The sequence below is a fragment of the Drosophila simulans genome, chromosome X (genome assembly GCF_016746395.2).
Source record: "Drosophila simulans strain w501 chromosome X, Prin_Dsim_3.1, whole genome shotgun sequence".
NCBI lineage: Eukaryota > Metazoa > Arthropoda > Insecta > Diptera > Drosophilidae > Drosophila > Drosophila simulans.
Window position 1 is genome coordinate 3,194,477 of NC_052525.2, and position 21,628 is coordinate 3,216,104.

At 43.9% G+C, this 21,628-nt stretch overlaps 5 protein-coding genes across 5 annotated transcripts; 2 read left to right on the top strand and 3 right to left on the bottom strand.

Moving 5' to 3' along the window:
• Window positions 1-2,396: 2,396 nt before the first annotated feature.
• Window positions 2,397-8,259, bottom strand: LOC6725023 (sodium-dependent neutral amino acid transporter B(0)AT3). The gene is made up of 7 exons (XM_002106018.4): window positions 7,903-8,259; window positions 6,783-7,259; window positions 6,317-6,624; window positions 5,295-6,252; window positions 5,024-5,227; window positions 4,508-4,929; window positions 2,397-4,454 (listed from the first exon to the last, which is right to left on the bottom strand). Exons 2-7 carry the CDS (start codon window positions 6,870-6,872, stop codon window positions 4,256-4,258), a joined length of 2,181 nt encoding a protein of 726 aa, XP_002106054.2. The 5' UTR covers window positions 6,873-7,259; window positions 7,903-8,259; the 3' UTR covers window positions 2,397-4,255.
• Window positions 8,260-8,607: 348 nt separating this feature from the next.
• LOC6725024 (alanyl-tRNA editing protein Aarsd1-A) lies at window positions 8,608-10,458 on the top strand. Its single transcript, XM_002106019.3, has 3 exons — window positions 8,608-8,952; window positions 9,014-9,780; window positions 9,838-10,458. The coding sequence occupies exons 1-3, from the start codon at window positions 8,914-8,916 to the stop codon at window positions 10,340-10,342; spliced, it is 1,311 nt and encodes a 436-aa protein (XP_002106055.1). The 5' UTR covers window positions 8,608-8,913; the 3' UTR covers window positions 10,343-10,458.
• Window positions 10,459-10,469: 11 nt separating this feature from the next.
• On the bottom strand, window positions 10,470-11,267 carry LOC6725025 (mitochondrial import inner membrane translocase subunit Tim29). The gene has a single exon (XM_002106020.4). It carries the CDS (start codon window positions 11,145-11,147, stop codon window positions 10,572-10,574), a length of 576 nt encoding a protein of 191 aa, XP_002106056.2. The 5' UTR covers window positions 11,148-11,267; the 3' UTR covers window positions 10,470-10,571.
• Window positions 11,268-11,469: 202 nt separating this feature from the next.
• Window positions 11,470-16,785, top strand: LOC6725026. Its single transcript, XM_016173346.3, has 6 exons — window positions 11,470-11,873; window positions 12,237-13,345; window positions 13,425-13,548; window positions 13,605-13,795; window positions 13,848-14,029; window positions 14,089-16,785. Exons 1-6 carry the CDS (start codon window positions 11,693-11,695, stop codon window positions 14,228-14,230), a joined length of 1,929 nt encoding a protein of 642 aa, XP_016037975.2. The 5' UTR covers window positions 11,470-11,692; the 3' UTR covers window positions 14,231-16,785.
• Window positions 16,786-16,900: 115 nt separating this feature from the next.
• On the bottom strand, window positions 16,901-21,567 carry LOC6725027 (dynein regulatory complex subunit 4). The gene is made up of 5 exons (XM_002106022.4): window positions 21,240-21,567; window positions 20,094-20,136; window positions 18,727-18,891; window positions 18,359-18,662; window positions 16,901-18,292 (listed from the first exon to the last, which is right to left on the bottom strand). Exons 1-5 carry the CDS (start codon window positions 21,240-21,242, stop codon window positions 17,368-17,370), a joined length of 1,440 nt encoding a protein of 479 aa, XP_002106058.1. The 5' UTR covers window positions 21,243-21,567; the 3' UTR covers window positions 16,901-17,367.
• Window positions 21,568-21,628: the final 61 nt, after the last annotated feature.

Consider the following 21,628-nt stretch of genomic DNA (forward strand, 5'->3'; position numbering starts at 1 on the left):
CGTTTTTGCTAAATAAAATTAATAGGAGTGATTGCTTTGGGTTTTTTTTCGACATATTTTGAAAAAAGGAGTTGCATTAAAGGTTTTAATTGAATTTTTTTCAAAAGAAGACCAAAAATTCTCTAGTTATGGGTCGGGGAAAGCATTTTACCGTCGAAATAAGGAATTTGATTAAAAACATGATCTGTGAAGGTAAAACCTACGCTAAAATGAGACGGTTTTTTTTGTTTTTCAAACAATATGATCCGCAATGCATTGCTGTTTGTCGAAAATAACGAAAAACGTGGAAGAAAGCCCTCTATGTCCAATGTGGAGATCAAGCGCTTGGTTCGGCAAAGCAAGAAGGAGCCTTTTAAGCCGGTGACGGAACTGAAGAAGGAGCTTCAGATAGCTGCAAACGTGGAAAAAGTTCGCAAACACTTAAGACAAAACAACCATAATGTGTGCAGTCCCAGAAAAGTCCCGCTTTTGACTGTGAAGCATGTGGCAAAGCGAATCGAATATGCCAAGATACGCAAGGACTGGCCTGTGGAGAAGTGGCGCCACATTTTGTGGTCAGATGAGAGCAAAATTGGGTTTTTTGGTTGGAAAGGCTCTCGGTCTTATGTTCGGCGTCCACCACGAACTGAAAATAATCCTCGCTTCACCTTTAAGACGGTAATGCACTGGGGATCAAACATCATGGTATGGGCGTGCTTTTCATACTATGGAGTAGATCCGATTCATATGATTCAAGGCATCATGGATCAGCACATTTACACAGATATCCTGGAAAATGTGATGGCGCTATATGCCGAGGATGAAATGCCGCTTTTTTGGACATTTCAACAGGATAACGACCCAAAACACACGAGGAAGAAGGCTCGAAAGTGGTTTGAGCAGAAATCGATCCGAGTAATGATCAGTCACCCGACTTGAATCCAATCGAAAAACTTTGTGCGGACGTGAAAAAAAGGTTTCTGAAGCCAAGCCCAACCATAACGAGAAACTTTGGATTCATGGGGGATCGAGGATCAAGGATTCATGGAGAAAAATTCCTCAAAAACGGTACCAGGACTTGGTGGACTCCATGCCAAGAGGATGCGCAGCTGTCATTGCCTACAATGGTCACGCAACCAAATATTAAGATTCTTTAAACATAGTTCTTAAGATATAATCCATTTGTTGAACTCTTATTTTATTTTTTTAGTTAGTTTTAGCAAAATACGAGAAACAGTGCTATTTTTGTTACCGCCTAAATTTGGAGGTTTTTCTTTGTTTTACCAATTATTTTTAAAATATCCATTAGATCTGTTACCAATTTTATTATTTCAATTGAAAATCATTGTAGTATTTAAGATTAGTGGAAAAAATTTTGAAAAAATTTCAGAAAATAGAGAAACGATGGGGCAAACACGAAATGTGCTTTTGGTGCTATTATTGTTACCGCAACTGTATGTACATATACTATACATATGTACATATACACTTCTGGATCTCTGGATTAGCTGTAAAGCTAACGAGTTGACCCCATGCTGATTCTAATTTCAAACGAATGCCCACAAATGGGCAAATGCTGTTTTGTCGCCAAGAAATTTCCGCCTAAGAAATATGCACAATTTAAGCATAAGCAACAACTTTCCACGAAGCGACTCCGTCGCTCCGGCTGAACAATTGCCAAATGGATTTCAGCTTTTAATTATATTTAATACCAAAGTGTTTATGCAAAGGAAAGAAAAACCGAAAGAAAGACGCCTCGAATTTGTGTGTGCAATCAACGGAATGTAAAGCTGCACTTGCAGTATGCAGAAAGTACGAGTGCAGCAGCCACATGCAACAGGCGCTGCAGCTTGTAATTTACCGCTAATTCGATGCAGTGAGACGTCCGACGATGACGACTACTTATGTATGTACATGTATGTATGCATGTATCTCTGTGCCTACCGCCGCCACCCGTACCGCCCCCAGTGGTGCAGCTACCGCTCCGCCCAGCACGGTGGCCGGTCACTTGGCCAGTTTGTTTCCGCCTGTTGCGCTCCGCTGAAGTCACAAGGGCTGCTGCAGGCGTTGGCCAATGCAGATTACCGTTGCACATGCGCACACACACTCACACACTTTGCTGCACTGCGAGAAAGGGGAGCCACTTATCCATTGATTGCCAATGAAAATGAATTTTTAAGGAATTTTGTCGCCTTTCGTTGCTTAAAAGCCCTATTTTTATATGTTTCTCTATTCATTTATCTGCATTTAACAATTTAATTCCATTTTTTTTCTCTGTGTACCACTTCTATTCAGTGAAAAGAAACTAGCCAAGCTTCACTAATCGTGGAGAAGCTGTTATGAATTCAGGATTTGTAAAGGAGTCGTAGGAGTCACAATCCCAATTTTGTGTGGCCAATTAAAATACCATATGAACCTAGGTTTTTGTTATTTATTGTCATTTAGCTGCAATTGTTGTTATGACTGATCAGTTGCAAGTTTAACATAAGTTAATAATGATACGTTGAATTATCTATATCATAGTTTCATGTGTGCAATGCGTATGAAAGAATTTTACATCAATTAGAAGTATCTTGCGAGCTAGCAAAATAAGGATAACAAATTCCGTAATAATAATCGAATTTTTTTAGCAATGTAATTTTTATTATTTATCGTAAATATATTACTATTCATTTGCTAGTTTGGCAAACTGGGTGTTCCATCTGCGTATTCTTTGCGGGTAGTCGAAGGTCGCCCATATATCTCAGCTCCTTCGTTTTGGTTTAAAACTCGTTTCGTAGGGGTTCCTTTATTGTCAACATCAATAACATTAAATACATGTATAATATATGTTTTCCTTTCGATCTAAATAGATGTGTATAATATATCGATGTATATGTATAAATATACCATAAAGAAATGGATAACTTATAATACAGTGCAATCCATTGCTGCAAGGAGGAGTGAATTTATTTTCAAGTTGTTTTTGATCGATTCTAAAAATGCCCAGAAGTGTCCAGAACTGTGTTTCAAAACGAATTCACGCACCCATTAGCTGCATTTCAAAACACATAAATATATGTATATATATTCGTTAATTTGTATAATAATAGTTCTTCAATGCTATAATGAGTCGTTAAACCTTAAGCTGCCATCTCCAGTTATGTATATGTATATCTTTATAGGGTTCCCTTTGCACCTATTTGAACGGTTGCGTTTGCGATTTGTTAATGTTTCTTTTAATGTTAATGTATAATGTAATGTGTATAACTACAGATATACCTATAGGCCGTAAGTACAATGGAGGAGTGTGGCGATGATAACGGTTACCAACAAGTAATTTTATTCGTATAACTTTCGATTAGAGCAAAACATAACTCCAGTAAAACATATTCCAATATACATATCTGCCCCATCAATTATCTAAAACACTGAGACTTTAAAGTGGTTTTTAGGTTTTAAGCATAGTTTCGAATGTGATATGATTTCGTGAGGCCGCCTACGCGAGCGAGCGGATTAAACACAGAAAGCCGAGCTGATCACAACAGAGAATGAACTGTGGTTGGTATAGTCACTGTATAGTTATATATCTCTTATATAGGTGGTGCCCCGATGTCCCTCGCATGATATGGTCAAATCAAAGAATTAAGTCTAGAATACAGCGTAGTTATCGAATATAGTTATCATATATGTATATATATCGTATATAGTCAGCAAATTGTGTCTGTGGCAAATTGTACGTTTTCTCTTTGATAGCGAAATCGGATATGTAGACCCTATAAGGGTGGCCATATGCCATATAACAACTCTACGCTCTCTCTGCCCTTTTCGAAAAACCAACCGAAAGAAGAAAGGCAATGGAAAACAATAATCGCGTATATATATGGCCACATGCTAATGAAGTTATGCGGAAATATTTCCATTGATTTCGGCCTTTTTTTATGCTTTTCTATAGCTTTCTGCTTGAATGAAACCGCGCATCCAGCGTCGAGTTTTACCTAGTATTGCTATTTTCCTATTTTCATTTTCCTTGTTGTGGTTGCTTTGCATTATAGTTTTTCGGTTTTGTTTCTTTTTTTTTTCGCTTTATCTTCAAACAGTCTTTGGGACCATATAGGAGTGTTTTGATATCGACGCCGCCTAACATCGGTGAGTGCTTACTTATTGTCCATATTTACATCGAGATTCATTATATATTTCATCATCCGTATCTATGTTCGGTCTGGGTTCGCTCAAGAATTCATCTGGTTTTATTGTCGTTGTTGTCTACTTTTCTTTGGTATCCTGTGTCTCCTGTCTACTCCTCCTCTTCCAGCGACTTCTCGGGTAGTCCGTACTTGGGGCAGCACATGCCCTCCGTACCGTCCATGTTGAAGCAGAAAATGCTGCGCTCCAGTTCGGTTGGCTCGTGTGGCACGATGCCGTGGACTTCCCTTAGCTCCGCTTCGGGAAACCAGGCGGGGTCCGAGTCCTCCACCACCTTGATTCCGCACAGACTGAAATAGGAAATGTGTGTGAAATAGTCATGAAAATTAGGCTGACTGCTTACCGCAGCACCGCCACAATCGGTATCCACAGAATGGATGAGAGTATGAGGAAGAAGGCCACGACGATGCACCAGTGGGGCCACTCCATGCCCTCAGTGGCTCCCTTCGCTCCAATCCAGGCAGGATAGCTACTGCCCTCGGTCAAGAGTTGATAGAACGAGGCCAGCAGGATGGTGACCATCGCACAGGGCGATAGGTATTTCCAGCAGAACATCCAGTAGAAATTCGGCCGCGATCCGGTCATCATCTCAATATCGTCCGAGAACCGGCGTACCCCGTATATGTAGCTAATCGAAAGGCACTCGAAGAGCGCAATGATCAGCAGCGGGAAGTTGCCTGCGAAGCTGTCCATCAACTGAAATATATAGCTCCCAGCCCCATTGGCGAAGCACATGGAGATCGTGCAGCAGGAAAAGCAGAGTGCCTGCGAGGGAAATGATTTCAATTATTATCAATTTCACAAGGAAAAGGTCAATAAATCAGCGCAAAGCAGTGGCAAATGTACACGAATAGCTCACCCCCACTATATATTCCTTGGGCAGGTTGGGAAAAAGTTTCATGTCCACCAGGGATGTGACCACGCCCTCCAGCGTCCCGAATTGCGAGTCGATTCCCAGGGTAAAGAGCATCAGAAAAAATAGGACGGCCCAGAGTTGAGCACCCGGAAACTGATTGATCGCCTCCGTGAAGATGATGAAGGCCAGACCTGTTCCTGAAGCACTCTGAAATAGTAAATATATATATATATATATATATATACATATATATGCGTAGAGAAAGGTAACTCACATTGGCCAGTTCCGTTTGAAGATCGCAGACAGGCAGGTTGTGCGTCTTGTTCTGGGCCAACAGCCCATTACGCTCCTCAGTGCAGCGATCAAAGGTCGCCGTGGCCTTGAATCCGATGACAGAGAATACCACCACTCCGGCGAACATGGAGGTGCCACAATTGGTGAGCGATACGAGTATGGCGTCCCTGTAGCAGTTATTATTCGCCGGATTGTACGAACTGAAGGCTATCAGACCGCCAAAGGCCAATCCCAGCGAGAAGAAGATCTGGGTGCCGGCCTCCAGCCAAACGACTGGATCCAATAGAGTTTCCCATCGAGGGGTAAACAAATGTGCCACCCCATCTGCAGCTCCCTTTAAGGTGATGCCCCGGAAAAAAAATATTATGAGCACCACATAGGGGAATATGGCCGTCATATAGACGATCTTGCCGGATGACGTGATGCCCTGGACCATGCAGATGTAGACCAAGAACCAGGAGACGATTAGCGCAATGGCCATGTGGTAATTGAAGTTCTCCGGCATATCCACACTCTCCGAGCACTGCAGTGTGGTGCGATACCAGTAGAACTGCGTCGGGGAGGAGGCCACGCACTCCGGCTCGTGGTCGTAGGTAAAGTTCTTATACAGCCTCGTCGGACAGTCCGCCCAGGGCAATGGCGATTCGAAACTGTGCAGCAGATAGATCAGGCACCAGGCGATTATGGTGTTATAGTACAGCGCCACTATATAGCTGACCACCGCCGATGAGATCCCGATGCCGCCCAGATACGGCGACACCTGGCTCCAAACGCCGATGGCTCCTTTTCGCAGTCGCTGGCCAATCGCCAGTTCCAGGTAAAAGATCGGTATGCCCTGGATGCACAGCATTATGAAGTAGGGCACCAGGAAGGCACCGCCGCCATTCTTCTGGGCCAAATAGGGAAAACGCCACACATTTCCCAGGCCAACGGCATAGCTATGCGAAATTGAAAGTAACGAATTAAATGGTTATTAACGTTGCCTATAGCTATGAAACATACCCAATGGTGGCCAGCAGGAACATGATCTTGCTGTCCCAACTCTCCCGCTCCTCGCCCTCCTTCTCGCCCTCGACGATGTCCTGCTGATCCGCAGAGGCAGTCGCGATGGCCACCAGTTCGGCCTTGGCCTTCGAAGTGCTAGCCTCGGATCCGAAGGGCGGCGGATCCTGTTCCAGTTCCGAGGACTCGTCGAAGGCGTCGGACATGAAGCCCTGGTTGGTGGCCCCATAGAGCGGCTGGTGGTGTAGTGATGTGTGGTGGTGGTGGCTGACGCCATGCTCCTTTGACACCAGGCGACCTCGGAGTTCCTGGAATAATTAACTGATTTCAGTAATCTCGCCAAAATGAAGGAATTTTCTCCAAAGCGTGTGAAAAAAAAGTAGTGAAAATACCCAGAGTGAATATATTTTATTTATAGGTTAATCTGTTATTAACTTTTTTTGCGCTGAATACCAATCAATCTTACCCTCAATTCCAGCTGATCGATGCTCTTCTGGCTTTTGAGGATTATATCCCGGGAGCTTTGGCGCCGCAATAGCTGAGCTGTGTTGGCCATGATTGTGTTTTATTATTATGATTTCAATTTATTACAGGGTATTATAGGTGTACGAGTGGGTGCTGTGCGGGTGTGTGTGGTTGCCTAAAAGTGCTCTAAGTCCGTGCTTCCGCTTCTCGAATTGTCCGCTGATTTCACTTTCCTCGGCGCCACCTAGTGTTGCGTTCGGGTAACTAGCAGCTCACTGGACATTTTTCGTAGCATACTTTTTTAGGTGGCTGTATAAATCGCGCATTATTATTATCCCCTTGCTGTGCGTTTAGTTTACTTTTAGCTGGGTTTTATTGTTTTTTTTTTCTATGGCTTAGTGCTTTTGTTAGTGCTTAATTGCAGGTGATAACGGTGCATTAGTAGTAGACGCCATCGCAGTGCCGCAGGCTGCTTTTTCTAGTGGAATACGTATTACTAATAACTGTACTTAGCATGCATGCACAGAGGAAAACGGGAATGGAAAATGAATTTAGTGAAAAAAATATATATTTTGAAAAGTAATGAATAGAACATATTTTAAAAACCAATTTAGGATTTCTTTATGTTTTTGTAATTATTTAATCGCTGAAATGATTTTTGACAACCGTTTATAACGAAAATATGCTACTTAATGGATTTCTTAAACATAATAAATACTATTACACAGATAGTTAGGAAAAGAATGTCAGCTTATTGCAGCTTATTTCAAATAGCTGGTATTTTTGACCGTGTGCTTTCCATCAATCAAATCATGCAAAAGGAAATACCCACACACAGCAGGACATGTGCGTGGTTTGCGTGTCTAGGTCCACACAATAAATCAATCAAAGTGAGTCCTGCCCAACCGCCCACCGCCCCTGAACACTTTCCGCCCACTTACTAATGCAGCTTAATGGAATTCACTTTCTTTTTGGCCCTGCAATTAGTGTAGGCTGTGTTTCCCAGGGCGATGGGAGTACGGGAGTACTTTACATCGCTGCCATGGAGACCTACATTATTACTCTATATGAGCATGCTTTTAAGGATACTGATTTTGGCAATCTTTGGCGTGCAGCATTACTTGTATGTGCCCTTCTCAAAGGTGAGCTATATCCTTTTAGACTGGCTTTTTTGTTGCTCGCTGAAATCTCACTTATATAACCGAAGCAATCACTCGCGAAAAATTGAAGTCGCACTTAAACAAACAGCGAAGTAAGGGAGTCCAACAAAGGGGAGCGATGGGCGCGGGGAGGGGGCCTATTGTTCGATTATCCTTGGATTAACAGTTGCAGGTGGTTGCATTAAAACCTATTTAAAGGCCTATTCCGTCGCTCCTTTCGCTATCCCGTGATTCTGATTGGGATAACGTAACGCTGTGTCGTAACGGGACGTTGGCAGGAAACTGTTGAGCAGCAAAGGACGTAATAGCCGAATGGCAGGACGAAAAGCATAGCGGTTAACGGGGGAGGCGACAACGGGAGAGCAAGGAAGCAAAATGAAAAGAGCAGCGCAGACGCGGCACGCGCCACGTGAATCCAAGAGAGAGGGAAGATGGTAAACAAAAGAGGGAGAAACATAATGTTAAAAATATTCACATATTCGAAGAAATCAGCTACTTTGCATTATACCATCTAAAGCCCAAAATCAAGTATCTCAATTTTAAAATATGTCGAATTATTCATTTGATTAATTAAGCCAATTGCAACAGTCAATTGAAGTGCCGATAGAAAAAAGCGTTAGTGATTTTTAAAAAATGAACTGGTCATCGAACGAGTTCGTTTAGAAAGTGTTATCGATGAACTTTGTGTGATTGCAATCCACAAAGTCACGAAAACTAATACAAAAAATATTCAAAACCACAAACCATACAAACTTTTAATTGCGAAATGTGTGTCAGTAAAATGGTTTATTTCCCACAATGAAATTAATAAATTTATAGCCATACTGTGACTGCCTCACTGCGAATTTCTGTTCATCTCTGAAATGAACTAGCGGTGAACCAGCCGTCTAATGAACACTTGCCGACATACCTCTCATAAATTGTTTATGATTTCGATACGAGAACGGGGAATTGCGTGGATTTATAGAAAAGATGGTGTTCAAGTGCCAGGAGGACAGTTTCCTGAAGGAGGTGAGCCCTCAAATGAAGCGCAAAGTACCTAATTACATAACTGTGATCTAATTTGCCGCAGTTCAAGACAAAAATCGTTAGCAGCGAGTTTGCCACCTTCGATTGGACAGATCCCAGTGGAAAGGTCGAGAAACTCAAGGGCTTCAATGTGATCTGCGAAGACACGATACTGTTTCCCGAAGGCGGTGGTCAGCCCTGCGATTACGGAACATTAGGCGGATTCCCCGTAAAGAATGTCCAGAGAAAGGGCTTGACTGCTGTTCATTTTGTGGAGTCCCCAACGAGCTTCGAGCAGGATGCCGAAGTCCTTCTGACACTAGACTACCAGAGAAGACTGGATCACATGCAACAGCACTCAGGACAGCACCTGATCACCGCCCTGTTCGACAGGGAGTTCAAGTACGACACCACCTCGTGGTCCCTGGGATCCTCAGTCTCCTACATTCAATTAAGTACGCCTCATTTGATAAGTCGCGAGTCACTGGACCTCATCGAACGTCAGGCCAACGATCTGATTCGCGAGGGCCGTGAAGTTACGGTGCTTCTGGTGGATCCCGAGGTGGCGCAGGAGTTCCAGGATGCCAGGGCTCCCAGGGGATTGCCCAAGGATCACGAGGGTCTGGCCAGGGTGGTGCGAATCGAGGGCATTGAGAGCAACATGTGCTGCGGCACCCACGTCACGAATCTCTCTCAGCTGCAGTGCATTAAGCTGCTTTACGCCGAGAAGGTGAAGTCGAATGTTCTGGTGCACTTTGTCGTGGGCGAAAGGGTGCTCGTAAAGCTTGGCGAGGTCTTTCAGCGCGAACAGCAGCTAACAGCGGCTTTAAAGTGAGACTCCCAAGGATGTGGTCCAGTTTTCTGTAACTAATCATCTGCATTTCACAGAGGTGGACCCGGTCAGCACTTGGAGCTCGTCCAGAAGCTACAGCAAAATGTGAAGGGCAGCCGGAAATACTTCCAGCAGCTGCTTAAACGCTACGCCACCGCCGAAGCCGAGCGTCTTTGCGATCTGCCCAAAAAGGATCGTCCGAAGTATTTCTCTCTCCATCGACGCGACGGCATCGAGGTGGACTTCATAAACACATTCTTGCGGGTGGCTCCGGAGGAAATCTTCTACTTTCTGACCGTTTCCGAGAGCGTGTTTGCTGGCAGCAGTGCCAAGGGACATCTGGTGCTGCGCGGAGATCCAGAAATTGTCGGAAGGCTCGGTCCCCAGTTCGTGGAAATTCTCGAGGGCAAGGGAAACGGCAAAGAGGGCAATTTCCAGGGAAAAATCAACAACTTGGCTAGACTGGAGGAATGCCAAGAGCTGCTGGAGGCGGAGTTCAAACCAAAGAGGATCATCGAAGCCACTCCTGCAAATGGAGCTCAGCTGGAGGCAGAGGAATGAAGTATTTTTGGAGTGGTCGAATATACAATATTTGTATGCGCTACTAAAATTCGAAAATAAATATTGACTATTTTTATAGCAAATAGTTAGTCATATCGCAATCCGATGAGAAAGAATTAGTCACACGTTCTTGTACTAAAAACATACATATATTGGTATTCCCTCGATTGACTTAAGCAGCAAACACGGTACTGGGGATAACGAAAGCGTTAAGCTTTGTGGTGTGGGATCACAGGTAGTTGACATCGTAGTTGCGCATCTTCGAATTGAGTCGCCAGTATTGATTCCAAAATCCCACATCGATGATCCGTTCGTGGAAGTTGAAGACGCCCACTTTGGTGTATTCACAGATGGCCGGATAGGTGCAGTCGTCCTCGTCGTATAGATCCACCCAAAGGATCGTGCAGATGCCCAGGGAAAGGAGACGCAGTTTCTTTTGATTGATCGCCCTCTCCAAGGTCAGCAGATAGTCGGCGGACACGGGATTCTGGAGTTCTACCGGCACTGTGATCATTCGATTTGTGGCACCCCTTAGCAGAGTCATAAAGGCCTCCTCGTCTGGGTTCTTCAGACTGGCTTGGTACATGAACAGCACTCCCGATCCATAGAGAAGCGCCTTTTTGGGCTTCGTGTAGGATTCTCGCACAACACCCACTGCCACCTCCGTGTAGTCCCTGACCAGGCCGTTCCAGTACTGCACCCACTTCTCCACGAACGTGCCCTTGAAGCGCTCCGGCATCTGAGTTCTGTCGGTCAATCTCTGACGCAGGGCCGTTATACGACCACCCACGCGGAGGAACTGCATCTCCTGGCGGGTTTTCAGTGATCAATTTGAAAAAAGCCAAAAAACCAGGTGGAATTGAAGTGCTAGAGTTATCAAATCAAAAAAACAGCTGTTTAGTGTGACTGTGCGCCGGAAAAATATCACCGGCGCGACGGTGATATATCGATATCACCTGATTAGTCGAAAATAATTATATTTAACTGTATAATATCAAATATGTATGGGACCATTTTAAAATATTGTGCGTTCAACATTATATTGAAAACATACATATATTTATTTTTATGGGAAATATCAATTGGGGTGGTCTGACACACGGCCACATTGTTCCTTCGATAGATCCAGGCAAATTATCGATGACAAAATATACAAAATAATTGTTTTTATCGCGAATTGCCAACGCTCTGTACAAGTGATGTACGAAACGAGTTAAATACAGCACAAACCGAACGGATAAAAGCTGCACGCTGGGCGAATCGAGATAAGGAGGGCGTGGCGAATCGAAATATAGTACCATCCAATCCCCAGAAGACGCGGCGTAAACGTAATATGCAAAAATCGCTACCATGAAAAAGGGCAAGGGATCAAGCTCCCTTGGATCGAAGGAATCATCTGGGAGACCATCCTCGTCAGTCCTGGTGTCCAAGGAGTGCGCGAGACTTGCGGACTCTTCAGGATCGGCGGGGATCCAGCAGGACGGCAAGAAGCAGCTGCCGGAGCGGGATGACTCGCTGGATGCCAAGGAATGTAAGTACAACGCACTTCCCCTTCCAACGCGATACAAGTGCTCATTCCCATGCAAACACAGTGGTAGGCATACTAATAGAAGCACAGGACGTGTGGTTAGCCAGGAGTATTTAACTCCTATCTGTGATAAGGAAATTGGTAAACGAAAATATAAAAATAAAAGCTGATACCTTCAAAAGGGCACATGTTCCTATTCCTAGAGAATCACAGTAGTCCAGTCACAGTAGTCACAGTAGTCCAGTCTAGTCCAGTCTAGTCACAGTAGTAGTAATATTTCACAAAACACAACGCAAATACAAAAACTCAAGCGGACTTGAAAATTTTTAAAGAACATTTAAATATTACCAAGTTTACCGTCTTCAGCTGCAGGAATGGAAAAAGAGTCGATTAGCAATCGGCCATCGAACGATGAGCCATTGAAAGATGAGCCATTGAAAGATGAGCCATTGAAAGATGAGCCATTGAAAGATGAGCCATTGAAAGATGAGCCATTGAAAGATGAACCTAAACAAAGCGAGTGCACTGGCATTTCCACCATCCCGGCGATTGATAAGCTACGCCGCTTCTGCTTTATTGGCTCCACGGACGAGCCCGTCTATGCCAGGCCCGCACTGGACCCTGCTGTCGAGAACAACTTCGCAACGCTGAAGGAACTCTGCTCCCAAGTGAGCGAAAACGAGCTGGTCGAGTGCTTGGTGAGCGTTTTGGGCAGCGGACCGAATACGGAGCACCTTCCCCGACCCGACGAGCCGCTCCTAATCCTGGCTGTCTTCTTTACCACGTGCGAAGACGAGAAGAAGCGAAATGCAGTGCGAAATAGATTCACCGACCTGATCACCAGCGAATCGGATCTCCTACTGTTCGTTCAGCTGGTCAAGCGAGTCCAGAAGGTGCTCGAACGTAAAACGCCCTTCAATCGCACAGTGCGGAAGGCCGTCCTCAACTGGTATGGCACGAAATCGGTTGACCGCCTTCTCCACTTCTGGTCCGTAGGCGATGGAACTCGTTGGCCTGCGCGTCGCGACCTGCTGTACCGCTGCCATTTTCGGCATGCCAATTTTTTACCGGAAATCCATGCTGCCTTAAGGCTGCTCTCATCATCGCCAAAGGAGCTATCGCAGTGGCCTGATTTTTTGACGCCCTTGACCAGCTTTCGCGAAACTATTGAGGGTGTTGTGAAGCTTCGGCTCCTCAAGGATCTCGGACAGGCTCTCCCCATTGTGAAGAAGTTCTCGCTGAGCTGGGAGCATGTGCCATTCCATTTGCTTCACGACCCCAGGCTGGCGTATTTCCTCGTTCCACGCATGAGCTACGAGCATCTTCTTCAGAAATGGCCACGCCTCTCGCGACTGCACTTCCGAGTGCCCCCCTTTGCTAAGCAATTGCTGGACCAGAAGAAGCTTAAGGCGAGCAATGTTCCGCCCGTACGTCTGCTGCTGGAGGATATGCGTCTCACGAAGACCAAAAAGATGGTGAGTGTGCTCCCCAAGCCACTATAAATCAGTTGCTACTACCTCCATCACTCAAAAACGAAAAAAAATTAAATTCCAGTGTCCAACTTCGATTCAAAGGGCGAGTTTCCTGTATAGCGTCTATGAGATATCCTTTGGCCTGAACAAGGCACTCGGTAGGCGACTGCACATTACGCTCAATCTGGAGCGGACCTACCTGGGCAGTAAGTCAAATGGCTACTCATTAACTATTCAGATTACTTCAAACGTACACCCCCAGAATACCTTTCTGGTCCATGTCGTTCGCTCAAGTACTTAGACGCCCTGGTGGCATTGGCTTTTGGCTATTTCCGCAGCGACCCGAAGGTGACGGTGGAGTTTTGGCACGACCGCAGTGGCCAGTTGAAGCCGCTGCCTTGGACAAAGGAGATGTCTGTTTCAGAGGCCACGGCCTGTTGCGAGAATCAGAAGGTAATCACTTTGCACAAACGATCCCCGTCTTTACCATTGATCTTCGATGCAGGTGGGCAAAGTCAGGCAATCGCTAAATGAAATTCTGTCCAGGGCGCTATTGGATATGCAGAATACGTTCGACGTGTTTTTGGTACTCGTGCCGGGTGCCGCGCGCGGAAATCCGGATAATAATTCAAAGTGCTTGGCTGCTCTAATGGACGAATATCGCGAAAAGCGAAACTCCAATGCTAAGTGAGTGTTTTGCATTGGTAATTACAATTAATATGGATTAACATCCTTTCCGTGCACAGATTTATTATGGTGAGCCTGCGGCAGCATCAACGCTCCATGATATATTCCAGCCGACGAAACGAGAACTTGTTAGAGTTGTGCAGCCTGGATAAGCACACTCCGCGTGTGATTAACGCATTTGTCCGCAATATGTTCTACTAGGCGGAGAAATGCACTTCAAAAATCCGACGACCACTTCATCGCACAACTGCAGGCGCAAAACAGTTCCATTTGTTGAATGCCGGTGGCCATCGGTTAGTTGCCATCGGACATCTCTCTCGCTTTCATTGATGCCTGGTCGTTCGCTTTCGTGTAACATATATAGGCCCTTGGTGTGTAATCGTTTTAGAACCAGGCCAACTCAATGCTACATTCATATTTATGTACTACTAATTGTAATAGTTGCATCCCGGAATCCAAAATTCAAATTTCCTATCGGGCTAGTAAGATATTATTATCGCTCGTTTTGTGTAATGAAATTTGTATTAGTATTTGTAATTTTTACTCGATTTGGTGGATTAATTTTGTTGAAATCAAACTGAATCAACTGAACTGAACTCAATCTAAATTCAATTTGGATTTAAAACAATCTCAATGAAATCGCAAGCGCAAGCAACAACAAAAAACCGACATAAAAACCAAACAAATTGCCTTACAAACAAAAATGTTAGTAAAACTTTCATTTTAGTTTAGACTTTTTCAAAAATTGAATACTGGAACTGAAACACAATTTATGGCATTTAGATAAAGTTAAAGTTAAATATAAACTAATCGTATGACCTATGTATTGAATATTAATCTAACGTAACTTTAAAATAGTCCAAGTCAAAGCAATAATCACCAATCACTAAGCAAATCCAGTTATAGCCTCAGATCTTTTATAGATTTTTGTTGTGCTCGAATAGAATCGAATTAAATTAGCTAAATAGTTGAAACGCGTACAAGGCAAAAATTAAAGGAAAAACAAAAACTCCCAATGTGCCATACACAACCCACAGCCCACAAAACACATTCACCCCAAACACTCGATCAGTATACATATTTATTAGGTTCGTGCAAAATTGCCGAACCGAAACCAAATAAAGAACAATAACGAAACGACAAGCAAACGCTACCAATTTGACTAAAATTAGTTAAGTGAAATTATACTCAAATTACGATTAAATTACATTTACTTGTACAGAAAGCAAAGCAACCGATTTGGAAGATAAGCAAAAGCCAACTGAAAATAGGAAAATTGAAATCGAAAATTAACTAACCAGAAATCGAAAGGACAAAAAAAAATAGGAAATATTTCCACGGACATTTCTAACCAAATGTTTCCACACGCGTCTGTGAAGTAAACCGTTGTGATCGCTTTAGATTTTGATTTAAACAAAACATAAATACAAAACTACAAACTACTAAATACTGAATACTGGATACAAAAACAGATAAGCCGGAACATGAGCCGCAACAGGCAGCTATAAGTTGTTTTATATATTTTGTAAACTCGAAATCATTAGGAGCGTAACCGAAAAGTACCTATACAACAAAAGCTAAACTAAAAATGAAACTGATACTGCAGAGCCAACCGATTGAACTCCAAAAACCCAACAGAATTACGGATAATGTATTCAACTGCCCGAGGTAAATCCCGAAAATGATTGTCGGTAGGAAGACGAGAGGATCTATGGACTACCGCAGAGTGTATGCACTTTACAGATTTTGAATTTATTGTTACTAATGTTAAGGCTAAGTTCTGACCTCTCTAAACGTTTTGACCCTAAGAATTATTTGAAGATACGCAACAGAATACCACAGTGAAATGAGTAGGGATTCGAACGTATTAGTTCCTCTCTTATTATTTATTTCACATCCATTTAAGTTTGCTATCGGCTTTAGCCCATTAAGATTACATGCGTATGCGTAAGAAAAATGCCGAGACATACATTTTTACGCATTCCAATTTTAAAAATTGTATTGATTTTTGTATTATTAGATTTAACGCGTTTATTTATTGTAAAAGTTACAATTCAGTTTGTAAAGTGTATTTCACCCAAACAACAGTACAGTAGCCGAAAAGTTGAAGCACTGAAAAAGTAAAACAAAAAACTGAAGCCAAGGAAACACATTTCAGTTAGAGAAAATTTTAATAATGAAAATTATTGTTGTTGATCAAATCAAATCAATTTAAAGGAAACTAAAAATAAAACCAAAACTGAAACTGAAATCGACTCGAAACGAATTGAATTAAATCCGTAGTAAAACAGCAACAAGAAGCAAAACATCATGTGATATCTATTTCAAAAATAAATCGATTGACAAACTAAAAGGAAGACCTTACCATACAGAAGCAGATTATAGTAAAATTAGCCTAAAGCCACGAAGCGTTCAGAAAACGGAGTTTCGAAGACGAAATCGATTTTTTTATAGTTTTTCGTTAAAGAGTTACGTAAGATCCCGAACCACAGATCCATTTAGTAAAAACCACATCATCAGTAATATGCGGCTCGACTTTGACTCTCTCTTTCTCGCCCCTGACCCCGCACTATCAATGTATCTCTTTCTGTCTTTAGTGTTAGTCGAAATTCGGATTGTACGCGAATTTCCAAAATGTTCAACTCCTTGCTAACGTATTCCAGAAAGTTTTTATAAGCATATACATAAACGTATACATACTTCTTATACACTACCCTAGGCTAACGTTGAATAAATTCTGAATGATTCGAACAGCACTCACCATTCGCATTTACTGGGTATCTTCGATCTCTTGGATTAACCAAGATAGTAAGATGTAGTAAGTTAATTTAGATAGTAAGATCTTAAGCAAATAGAAAAGAATAATCAACGCACGTTGGTAAACGTTTTATTGCTGCCGTATTATTTTTGAGTTTACATAATACACTTCAGGTAGGCACAGAATGAATAAATTCTTAAAGAATCCAAGCAGCACTAACAATTTACATTTTCTGTGACTACCAAGGTGGGATTTTTCATTGGCTTTTCCTCCTCCTGGTTTTCTTCTTGATGAAATTCCCCATTTGCGTTTAAGAGTATATTTATATGATCATCAAGTAAAATGCGTTCCATCTTGCCACTCTCTTTAATCCACGGTATTGTTTTCTAGTTGATAAAAATATAATACGATCGTTTTTTTGCCTTTTCGCTTCTAGAGTTGTAAGCTAGTCCCCTTAACTTCATTTTGTTTTTGAGTAAGATTTGTTTCTTCTGGTTATAGATTCAAGTACCCTCGTCTTTGCCCGCCTCGAAATATTTTCTTGATCCGACTTGTGAATTTGACTTTTCCTCAGCAGGTCCTACTTATTCTCGGTGATTATTCCCGCAGGACCGCACACGTACAGCTGCTGTTGGTCCCGACTCCTGATGGGCTTAAAGCCCAGCTCGTCAGTGGGCACACCATACTGCTTGAGCTTGCACTCGTAGGTTTCCAGGAGATCGTCGTGGGCCTTTCGGGCCTTGGTTACCTCGTAGCGCAGGTCCAGGATGATCTTGTTCTTCTCATCGATGATGTTGCCCACCCGTTCGTCCAAGCTGGTTAGCTTTTCGGCGAAATTGGGGGCGCAGGTGGCAATCGTTTCGTGTAGGACAATGCTGCGCTTCTCATCCTCGCGCATCAATGCGGCGATCTTGCGCTCCAGAAGAACATTTTTCAGTCCCGTCTTCTGCTGCAGCTCGACGATCACGTCGTTGAAGCGCTCCTTGAGTCCCTCCCGTTCCGCCACCAGAGAGTCGTTGCGCAGAATCAGAGTTTCCGCCTCCCAAGTGAGACCCTTCACCTTCTTCTCCAGCCGAGTGTTGCGCGTCTTGAGGCGACTCAATTGCTGCTTATCCCGCTCGTAGAACTCCAGCTTGCGCCGATACTCGTTCAACTGGATATTGGCATGCTCCAAAGGCTCCTTCAGCCGCCGATTCTCAGCTGCCGTGTCCGCTGCGATTCTGTCGGATCTCTCGGCCTGTTTGCGCAGATGCTCTAGCTGTTCCTTCATGCTGCCAATCAGCGCCAAGTTGTTAAGCGTGATATCGTTGTAATAGTTCTTCATGTCGTTGAAGGCCAGGTCGTGGTGGTCCTGCAGGTCCTTTATCTGCTGGTTCTTCCGCTCCTCTACCTCGAACATTTGTGTGCCGTAGAAAAGGTCCAGCTTGGCCTTCTGCTCGATCATTTTCTCCTCGTGGAGCATCTCGTTGTCCTTGCGCTCGCGTTCGAAGGTGATGCGCTGCTCTCTGCCAGAATACGAAAACAATGAAAAAACGTGAGCATAGGATTAATGTTTCTGCGATTCTACCTACAGCAGCTTCTCGTTGAAGTGAGCCTCCATTTGGCGCAGCTGCATCTCGCTCATCTCCATTCTTTCGCGGAGCATGCGGCGCAACTGGCGCTTGTCCCTCTGAAGCTCGTTTTCCTGTAGAACATGGTGCTCCTGCGCCAGCTTCAGTTGGGTCATCGCCTCAGCCCGAACCTCGCCGAGCCTATTGTGGTTCTCAAACTGCAGATGCTTCATCTGCTGCATCACATGCTTGGTGTCGATATCCGCCAGGTCCTGTGTGGCCTCGATCTCCTTGTCCTTCTGCTGCAGCTCGTAGCGGGTCTCATCTAAAAGGAAATATAATTAGTGAAGCCAAAGGAAAGGCGGAGCAATCCCCTGGTATTCACTCACCCAGCTGCTGGCGCGTGATCTCCCAGAAAGTGCGGATCTTGTCCCGCTCCAACTGGAAGTAGTTACGCTCCTCCCGCTCACGATCCATTTCCGCTTTTAGCCGGAGGGCAAATGCCTCCAGCTGGTCGCGAGTCATCGCCGAGGTGTCCACTCCATCGATGAGCACTAAGCAGAAACACAGGCAGAAGAAATTTAGATATTTAGGAATGAAAACAAGGATACGACTTGAGTATTTGGTGGTACACCCATTAAAGCTAATTACCAAATGGATTTTTGACTTGGTTTTTTTCTAATATTGGGCCAGGGGTCCGTTGAAAGTTTAGTCCGCATATTGGGGGTTCCCGCCCTTATGGCTATTTAATGAGAGCGGCACGCCTGGTTACCCCCTCCTTCCCCTTTTGCCCCTTTTTCGCCCCTTTTTAGCCCTGCCGCGCGCCTTCCCTTAGCCACTGCCCGCATATGTGACCCAACAGCAGACCGTGTTGTAATTGTTTTCTGTAATTGGCATCGTTGGCCGGCTGGTGCCAGGACTTGGCCTAGGAAGGGCTACTAGGACCACCAGGACCACCGGGACTACCAGGAGACGAACTAGAAGCCACACGGAGGAAAAAAGACCAAAGACATTGCATTCTAGTAATTATTGAATGAAGTGGCGGTGCGCGGGCAAACTATTTAGAGACGTGTGATAAGATAAGTGTAGGGCATAAACAAATCTAAGATATAACTGAATAATAGGCGTTTCCTTGTGTATGAGTATGAGTAAGAGCGTTTTTCAGTGCAGGCACAGAAACAATTATGTGCGTTAGATGTCCCAGAGAGCGAAGGAAGGTCGGGGGTTTGGGGAACTGCAGTGTGCTCACTCGTGCAAATTAAGTGGTCAGTTTGGCCCCCCATTTTTTGCCTTTAAATTTTCCGACTGCAAGGCTGCGCCAGAGCAACTGCATCGGGAATTTCTTGTCCTCGGCGCTCCTCCCGTCCCTTTTGCAACCGGGCGGGCCCTGCCTTCTCCTTTGCTTCTCTCCTCACGCAGATTATCGTTATTTACTAATTGTTTTGCTTGGCCTTTATAAATTGCCCTGAATGACCAATGTCCGCCATTCCGGCTGCCCAGATATCCAACTACCCAACTACCCAGTGGCACCCTGCTGCCATTAATGTTCCGAAAATGAATTGCCAGGCAGTCCTCGTCCTTGTTCAGTTTGTCTACTCGTGGAGGGTCTTTAACAGCCGGTGTTCTTAAAGAGAGCACTGGATGAATTTTGCAACAATTACTGATATCCTATCCCACTTCAATAACCGTTCAAAGCAGTTAAATTTGGGAGTTCATAAATCTATGCTGAAGTGCAGTTTACTTCGGCTCTACTTACCTGGCAATTTTTTGCCTTTTTTGCCCTTCTTCCCCTTTGGCGGCTGTAAGAAAATAAGTTTGAATGAAATTATTATTTCGATTTTTACTCAGAATCTCTGAAGAGAACGCACGTTACAAGAGAAAATCTTATTTAATTCATTTAAAGGACCTAAGCCGAGCTGGAATCTCAACTTGAAGTCTCGGCTGAACTTGCACCAAAGAATTTCCACATTTGTCTATGCAAATTGAAAGAGTTCTCCTCGCAGGAGAATGGAAATGGGGGACTGTGCAATTGTCGTCTGCAGCTCGCCACTATTTTTCGCACTTTAAATCCTTTAACAACGTTTAATTCGATTCCCTTCACGTGGGAGAAAGGCAGCGAAAGGCGGAGAAAGCGGGCGACTGCCATCGTTGCTTTAAATAATGTGATGGCGCGGCTTTCAAAACAATTTCGCAACAGCTGTTGGCTGTTGGCTGCTGGCTTATTGCATATTTTATGACTGCAAATTATTCAAAAATTTTCGAAGCCGCCTGCGCCCGTCGCCAACCGCGCTTTCGCATGTCCAAAGGCGCAATGTATATATTTATATATATAAATATAAATATAAATATATGTAGCCGATGGAAAAAAGGCGGATATATGTTGGGGGCAGGTCTATACATAAACAAATGATCGAAAATAGACAACCAAGCAGGAGTTGGAGAGGAGGACTCCTGCTTGACTGCTATAAATACACAGTGGAGCTACTGTAAAGGGATAGTTTCGAATTCTTTGAATCTTATGGTTATCAATAGGTTCTCCCTATCTATGTACTTATATAGGCAGAACTATTTAACTAGTATATTTGTTTTGAAATGAATGCTGTAATACAAGCGTTGACATTTTGACTAGCAGCAACAGGACAGCCTTGCCGAGGCTTCACTGTAGCCCACTCGCAAAGTGCAGTTTGTATATGCAGCAACAGCAACAGCCTGGCTTGGCATGAAAAATTGAATGCGCCGCTTGCAGTGCAACTGAAAAAATCTGAAAAGCTGAGACTAAAGGAGCAGCGGCATGGAACCGGAAATCGGATAGAGGCGGAAACTGCTGGCCAAGCAGTGCGGCCATAAGGCGGCCGAATGGGTGCACTTCTTTGTTAATGTGATTTAACAACTTATTGCTCACCATACTGCTGCCGGTGCTTCTTTCTTACGATTCCTCTGCTGACAATAAGAACCACTTCGGTTTGGTCTTTCCCGACAACTGAGTCTCTGGCGTCCTACGGTCCAACAACCAAACAAACTTATCGATAAAGCAGTTGCCAATGTGTGCGTGTCGTGTATTCGTGTGTGGGTGTCTCCGGGCAACCGAAAGAAGAGGTTAAAGGTTAAAGCGTTGTTTTGTCGGCTCAGTCTTCTCTCAATTATATTCTACGGCAGAGACAAATGGGTTTGAACTGGCAAGATTCAAAATTTGGGGAAACTTTTGCAGTTATCAACTGGGTTACTAGGGGCAGATTTTTATGTGCTGAAAAACATTTTATTAAAGCTTACAAATATATTCGAAACATTTTT